Source organism: Stigmatopora nigra, chromosome 4 (assembly GCF_051989575.1).
Source record: "Stigmatopora nigra isolate UIUO_SnigA chromosome 4, RoL_Snig_1.1, whole genome shotgun sequence".
Taxonomy (NCBI): domain Eukaryota; kingdom Metazoa; phylum Chordata; class Actinopteri; order Syngnathiformes; family Syngnathidae; genus Stigmatopora; species Stigmatopora nigra.
The window spans coordinates 1549609-1557876 of record NC_135511.1 but is presented as its reverse complement, the minus strand read 5'-3'; the positions used below and the strand labels follow the sequence as shown (position 1 = coordinate 1557876).

General features: G+C 45.0%; 1 protein-coding gene across 1 annotated transcript in view; it reads right to left on the bottom strand.

The window, feature by feature from the left end:
* The window catches only part of LOC144195145 (complement C5-like), a 17098-nt gene extending 9053 nt beyond the window's left edge, over window positions 1–8045 (bottom strand). Inside the window, exons 1-2 of the mRNA XM_077714562.1 lie at window positions 7831–8045; window positions 4468–4597 (exon numbers count right to left, since the gene is read on the bottom strand). Coding sequence (XP_077570688.1) covers window positions 4468–4597; window positions 7831–7901 — 201 coding nt within the window. The 5' untranslated portion in view covers window positions 7902–8045. The remainder of the gene's footprint in view (window positions 1–4467; window positions 4598–7830) is intronic.
* Window positions 8046–8268: the final 223 nt, after the last annotated feature.

Below are 8268 nucleotides of genomic sequence, written 5' to 3'. Positions count from 1 at the left end.
TGTATTTTGTGGGTGTTCATTTGGACACCTGTCTGGGAGGGGGTTTTACCGTGTTTATTTGAGGGTGCCACTTTAATATCTCGTGCTTCCCCTATGTTATCCCGTAGTCTGTTTTATTGACTTTATTGTAAATAAAATATAACTAAGGCTACTTGCAGTGTTTGTCCGAACTCATCTTTGACCGAACCTGTCTGCTGTGATAGTCTCGACTCCCTGGTATATCATACCACAGGGGGAGTCGTAACAAGTGGGGGCTCGTCCGGGATATCATTAAGATCTGTTATCACAGCAGCAGTTTGGTCATTGGTGGTACGGACTGCATGTGCAGTAGGCCGGTGAAGGCTGGGCAAGCAGTGTTGAGGTAGGCACATTTAATAGCTATCATTCAGTCTAGTGTAGTGCTGTAACTAACAGGATGGACTTTGATGCGGAAGAGTTCCTTTTTCAACTTGGCACTGTAGATCAGGTTGACCAATGTAAGAGGAGAGATCTGTTAGGTCTTGCCGCTCATCTAGGGTTCACTCTGTCCAGGACTACCAGGCTAGCTGATTTGAAGCAGGAGGTTATCCATATATTAATAACAGAGCAGTACTTAGAAGCCACAGGAGGAGCATCTGCGGGTGTTTCCTCTCAGTCTCTGGTCGATTCTGAGGAATCAGGCAGGAGGGAGAAAGATGAGGTAGGCAGGGATGGTGTCACCTTGAATGTAAAGGCTCTAGTTATAAATCCCAGGGCTGGTTTAAAAGGAAAACCAGATGGAGATGGTACTGTGCCTATTGGGGAAGATCCCCACATTGCTCTAAAGATGTTACGTATGCAATATGAGGCTAGGGATAGGGAGTATGTCCATCAGCTTGCCCTCAAGAAAAGGGAGTTGGATTTGTATTATGCACATCAGCTAGCGCTCAAGCTCCTTTTGGCTACCACGCTGTTTCCAAGAAGGGCTTGGACTCCAGCAGGGTGTGGAGAAAAGAGTGTCGTCCATAGACCTGCTGCCATTTTGGAGCTTCTCAAGTTCAGCTTCCAGTCTTGTTAGTTCAATCTCCTTCTCCATTTGCTTGAGGGCTAGCTGAAAGAGAAAATATTTTGGAGCTAGAGCATGTAGAGAAAGCACGTGTGGAGCAAGAATGGCTTGCAAAAGAAAAAGCTTTGGAGCTAGACCGTGTAGAGAAAGCACGTGTGGAGCAAGAATGGCTTGCAAAAGAAAAAGCTTTGGAGCTAGAGCGTGTAGAGAAAGCACGTGTAGCTCAAGAGCGACTAGAAAAAGAAAAGGCCTTAGAGCAAGATCGACTTGAAAAAGAAAAAGCCTTGGAGCAAGATTGACTAGAAAAAGAAAAGGTCTTAGAACTAGAGCGACTAGAATGGGAAAGAGTTTTGGAATTTAAGAGGCAAGAGAGAGAAAAAGCCTTAGAGAAAGATCGACTTGAAAAAGAAAAAATCTTGGAGCAAGATCCACTAGAAAGAAAAAAGGCCATAAAGCAAGAGCGACTAGAAAGAGAAAAGGCCTTGGAAGCAGAGCGAAAAGAACTGATAGAAAGAAAAAAATTGGAGCAAGAGCGGCTTGAAAAGGAAAAGGCATTGAAAGAGAAAGAAAAAAAATAGCACAAGGCAAGAAGAAAATGCCCGCCGCGGAGATCTGCCTGCAGAAAGCACCCCAAGTTCCGGTGCCGAGGCCATGCAAAGTACTCCTGTCGCCACTGGGGCCGCCAGTCGCACCCGTGCCGAAGCCACTAACCAGGCTTCCGGTGCCGGCCGGCCTTCCAGGCACAGTTCTTCCTAGCACTGTTCTGCCAAGCACCGTTCTGGCCAGCAACTGCCCGCCCAGAAGCGGTGGCAATGCTCCGGCGCCCCTGGATGATGGTGCCGGCGACTGCGAGAGCGACCCTCCGAGCAACCAGGGTAAGGTGCCTGACCGTTCTAAAATTCTAATGTCTCCTAAAGGAAGGGGGCTTGGCCAAAACTTGAAGGACCGGCGCGGACGCCCGCCAGATCGGCCACGGCTCATCGGCCGGCGCGGACGCCCGCCAGATCGGCCACGGCTCATCGGCCGCCGCGGACGCCCGCCAGACCGGCTACGCCTCGTCACTGGTCGGCGCAGAAGAGGACGCTGGCGCAGAAGAGGACGCTGGCGCAGAAGAGGACGCTGGCGCAGAAGAGGACGCTGGCGCAGAAGAGGACGCTGGCGCAGAAGAGGACGCTGGCGCAGAAAAAGACGTTGGCGCAGAAAAAGACGTTGGCGCAAAAGAGCGCGCATAAAAGCACGCCCGCACAAAAGAGGGCGCAGTAAAGCACGCCGGCGCAGAAGACGACGGCGCAGAAGTGGAAATAGGCGAAAAAGAGGGCGCATTAAAGCACGCCCGCACAAAAAAGGCGCAGAAAAGCACGCCGGCGCAGAAGAGGATGGTGCAGAAATGGGAGTCGGCGCAGAAATGGAAGTCGGTGCAGAAGAAGATACCGGCGCAAAAAAAAATGGAAGCCGGCGCAGAAGAAGTTATGGATGATGCCCTGTCTCGGGTTTAGGAGTTTTATCAGGAGTGTATTGAATGATTGAGGCAGGTTGGTGGTTCGATTTCGTCAACAGGTTGACTCTTGAGGGGGGAGGTGTTACGGCTGGCAGCCTGGACACACACTATGTAGGAGGTGTGTGCTTTCTTTTCTCTACAGGTACCTGCAGCTGTGGCTCCACCCCTGTGACAAAGCCCTGCCCAGGCCAGAACAGCTGTAATTAATTCCCCAATCATCCCCTCCAATCAAGATTCCCTCCTGCCCTTATTTAAACCCTTTTCAGTTGTCAGTTCGCCCTTGCCTTGCCTTGCCCTTGATGCCTTGATGCCTTGCTGAGTTGCAGCCTTGTGAGTATGTTAGTCCCTGTTATATTTTGTATGTGTTGTTAATGATTTTGGGTTGCATACGGGGACTTGAGATAAGTTTAGACACCCCGGGGTATACATATAGTTTGTGCATTTAGACACAGTTATTCCCCTGTCTAGATTATATTACATCAGTTTAACAGTGGCATCCTTCGGTTTTATTTCCTGTATTTTGTGGGTGTTCATTTGGACACCTGTCTGGGAGGGGGTTTTACCGTGTTTATTTGAGGGTGCCACTTTAATATCTCGTGCTTCCCCTATGTTATCCCGTAGTCTGTTTTATTGACTTTATTGTAAATAAAATATAACTAAGGCTACTTGCAGTGTTTGTCCGAACTCATCTTTGACCGAACCTGTCTGCTGTGATAGTCTTGACTCCCTGGTATATCATACCCCAGGGGGAGTCGTAACAGGTGTCGTCAGAGGACTTCTGGAGGTGGCAGGTGTCTGTATTATGTTTGAAGTCTTATGTGTAGAGGGAGAAGAGGAGTGGGGAAAGCCATGTGCATTATGAGGCTCCTGTGCTGCAAGCTACCAGATCAGACGTACAGTCCTGGAGTCTCAAATATTGTGGTCTGTCAGTGAGGAAGTCTGTGATCCATGCGGCTAGGTGGTTCCTTACTCCAGCCTCTTCCAGTTTACCTCTCAGTAGGACCGGCTAAATGGTGTTGAACGCACAGGAGAGGTCAAAAACCATCATTCTCACCGTGCTTCCCGTGTTCTCCAGGTGTGAAAGAGACCTGTGCATCAGGTAGGTGGTAGCATCTTCCACACCAATGCCTGGATGATAGGCGAACTGCAGAGGGTCTACCTCTGCATTCATCGAGGGGCTGAGGTGATTGAGGATGATGCTCCACAATGTCTTGATCAGGTGAGAGGGTAATGCTACCGGCCTAAAGTGGTTTGGCTCCCTGGGGTTTGCAGTCTTTGGAACTGGGACCACGCAGGAAATTTTCCACAAGGTGGGGACCTTCTGCGGACTGAGGCCGAGGTTGAAAATAGGCAGAATCACTTTGCCAAGCTGATCCGCACACTCTCTCGGTAGTCTGGAGCTGAGGCCGTCTGGACCGGTAGCCTATCTTGCCTCGATCGTCTTTAGCTGTTTTCTCACCTGATGGACAGTGATGCAGAGACCGGTGGAAGAGGGGGAGAAAGAGCAGGAGGAGAATGAGGGAGGGAGAGTTGCTTCTGGTCTGGGGGTCAGGGAAGTGGGGGCAGGACTGAGTCAATCTTTTTATGATCCTCGTGGTAAGTTTAATTTTCCTCACTAGAGGGATGTAGGTGGGGATCAGATAGACCAGGTTGTGGTCTGAGCGGCCCACTGGGGGCAGGGGGGTTGAGCTGTATTCCTCCTCTGTGTTGGCATACAGCAGGTCCAGTTTTTTGTTCCCTGGTGTGGCACTTCACATACTGAGTGAAGTTGGGGAGAGTAGAAGCCAAGGGAGCATGGTTAAAATCACCAGAGGTAAGAAGGAGAGACTGGGGAAACAACGTGTGTATTGGGGTAGACCTGCTCCTGAAGTTGTATTTTCAGACCTATCAGGTAGATGGTTGACTGGATTGAGTTAAAGGTAAATCAGTCAGTAAGTGGTCAAACCTGGTGGTCTGGTGCCATGGAGGTCTTGATGAAGACATATACATTGACCTCTTGAGTGAGCCCAAACATCTGTACCAAAACTGTCTCCTCCGCATCCACATGCAGAGCTATTGGGGTGCTCACCAAGTACCTGAAAGAAATAGATGGAATCAGATTTGAGTCAAAACAATTCAAACAAATTCTTCAGCATAGTGCCGTAGAAGTGGCATTCATTTTATAGTTATTCTGTCATTTAAGCACATTAATAATAGCATTTACAAAAAAAAATGCAAATTCATAATTTTTTATGAAAAAACTGTTGGCGTTATCCACATCCCGTAGGCCAGTCCCGTCTTTCAGCATACGTATGTGCGGAGTTGGGTACGTGTAGGTTAGCAGGCAGAAACAAAGAACTGGGCAAAACTACCGTATTTACACACATATAAGCCGCCAACTTGTATAAGCCGCACCCTTAAAATTGCCCTAAAATTCTTTAATTTTACAATTTCTCACATATTAGCCGCCGCCTTATCTTCAATTTTCACCTCGTTATTCGTGGTTTTAATAAGGAGTATAAAATTATTACTTTGAAGGCAAAATCTTAAGAAAAATCATCACACGTGCTATTTCTGTGATACTTTATGAATCAAAAGCATATCAATAGGGTGAATAATATGCTTCTCTTTGTAAATGCAAAATATCATATTATTCCATTTGAAAAATAAATAATTCTATCTTGATGAAAACCCAATGCTTTTTAAGGATATTAATTACAATTTTCTCCTCTGAATTTTAAGATATTGTAACTGTTTTGGATTGGATTGGATAACTTTATTCATCCCGTATTCAGGAAATTCCGTTGTCGCAGTAGCAAGAAGGTGAGGATGCAAAAATAGGAAAGGCATTTTAGACAAATAAATGGGTAATAAGTTAATAAATAAATACATGAATAAATATATAAATAAATAACTGTGTTGCTGAAATATATATACATACATATACATATATATAAGCACATATATACATACACATAGATGTACATGCATGCATACGGTAGGTCCTAACACAGCCATTTTTTGTTAAAGAGCCTGACAGCTGATGGGAGGAAGGATCTGCAGAAACGCTCCTTCCTGCAATGATAGGCTCCGCCCCTTGCCGCCACCCTTGAGGATAAGCGGAGTCCAACTGTTGGGTTTATTCTGTATTACTATTATAAATATAGTTGTATTAAGTCATTTCTTTGTTAAATCATTCTCTTATTATTCTCAAAGTGTTGCGAGGTCATGAACTAGTCCACTCTCACATGGACTTCTCCAAGGATTGTTCATCGGGCAAGGACTGGATATCTGCCATTTCCAGCAACGGAGCCCATAACAAAGATATTGTTTCTGCCACGTCCATAACACTCATGACGCACTTCGGGTTTTTCTTTATGTAATTATTATATGATTCTTAGGTCAAGGAAGGCATAATTGTTCTAATCTAAATGTTGTTTAGGTCTAGTCTCCTGTTTTTGTTATTGGTAAAATACTTTGATTGTTATTGTAGTCCCAGATGTTGTTTTTACTCATACGTGATGGAATGATCAACAACTCTGTAAATTGTTTTGATTCATGGCAATAAGAGTCGTACGAAAACGTCTATTCGGTGAGACGTTCGGAAGTTGTAGGAGGAACTTGCTGAATCTCCCCTCAGAGGTTTTACCTGTTGTTATCCATTTCTATTTAATTAAATGTCAATAATTGAATAAGATGTCTGCCTGCAGTTATTGATAATTACGGACGAAGGTAATTATTAATGAACCTAACACCAACCACTAAAGGAAATGAATCCGACTTTTTGCCACCTGTGCAGACAAAACTCCGACATCAATCATTGAGGGATGTGTTAGGGGTTCTGGAACTCCATACGCCTTTTCGAAGTCCATAGCTCATCGAGACTGGTTGGGAAACGCCCATGCCTACAGAGAATCCTGCTGGGCGTATAGAGCAGTTCCACAGTTCCACAAAAGGGAAGAAAACCACACTGGCCCATGTGTATCCGGGCAGAAAGTACGCCCATCCCTACTCAGCGCCTCTCACCATGAGTCCTGAGTGAAAGAGTGTCCAATCCCCCTGTTGTCCCAAGGTGTTATTTGGGGGGTTTGATTCTCCTTGGTTTTTAGCGGCCGTTTGTCCCTCCAGGCTTGCGTAAAGGCAGAGCAGCTGGAATCAATCTGTTGATTACTTCCTGAGTTTGTATTTAAACACCAATTAGTTCTATTATCATTGTCGGATAGTCTCCTGCAAACTCCTGCATATTCCTGGATGCCACTGCGTTAGTTCAAAGGCCATGCAGCCACGTTACCTTTCTCCTCGATACCACTCGTTTTCCTGTTTCCGGTTCGGTTTCCCATTTCACAAGTCCTCATGGTTTTGTAAGATCCCTTTTAAGTTATTAAAATTATCCTCATCCTGCTTACCCGCGATTGAGTCCAAATCCATTCCCGATCGCGCCATGACGACGCAGCGTGATCATAATAAACTCTACCAAAAACATGCATGGTAGGCTGATTGGACACTCTAAATTGCCCCTAGGTATGGATGTTAGTGTACATGTTTGTCCTTCACCTTGTGCCCTGCAAGGAGAGGAGATACACACACACACTTTAACCGGAGCAAAAATGTCAATTTTGCTCCGTGCCTCAGAACTGTGTTCATTTCGTCCAGTTTGTTTTTGTTTATCGAACCAGCCACGACTCACTTTGAAGGGTTCAGCAGGTATTTTATTTAAATGCTTGCTTTGCTTTCAAGTCCGTGTAGATGCCACTATTTTTTGCAGATTATCGACTCGTTCCGCTAACAGTTTATCTTTTAATCATATTAAATGAAGGCCGCCATCTTATAAATGTCACTGTGCAGCATGGAAAGGATGGTTTTCATTGGCTTGCTTTGGATTTATTGTTTTTCCCCTTAATTTTGCACTGATTAATGTGGTCGTCCGGTGCTCGTAGATATCTTCACGTGAGAGAGATGGGGCGAGAAACAGAGCAATGCTGTTCTCACAAGCAGCCAGTGATGCTGTTCTCTTAAGCAGCCTCTAACATACCCGGCCACCTGGCAGCCACATCGGAAACTGTCTTATATGCTCATATCTCAATCCAAAAATGTGTTCGGAATTTTCCTCGAATTTCAATGTTCTCATATGTAAAGTTATTACTGTATCTGGTATGTCGTCTTGGCTGAACGAAGTTCAATCTTTAAAATTCAATAAAGTATCCCCTGATATGATTCTTCAGATGTGAGCCCAGCTATTGAATGACGTACCCAAATATGTTCCAAAAATGAAAAAATAATTCTCCCCACAAGTGACATGATGAATTAAATAAGCATAAAATCAACTCACGTTGTGGCCTGCTGAGAGCTCACCGTCCAACAGACACTGGACACATACAACAAAAGTACACACACATTCATGCTGGACACAGAACACACGCAACAATATATTGATCCTCCAAAATCTTTCAAGTCGCCACTAAGTTAGAAGACAAAATAAAAATTGGGTTACTTAAGTACCACGTTTGCATTCTAACACATCACTTACACACACAAAAGCACAAATACCCGTTCATTTATGTGTGTATTTTGAAGTGGGTGTATGAGTCCAAAGGTGAATTTTAGAACTTGTGTTTTCTGGTATTGTGCAACATATTGATTCTGATGAGTGTATATGAATCTTTGGTCCATTACTTGCAACCTATCCGTTACGAAACATTGAGGGGGAGGGGGTATTTATCAAAAAATCCTAAATTGGCTTGAGTAAAATTTCCAGAATGTGGTCGTT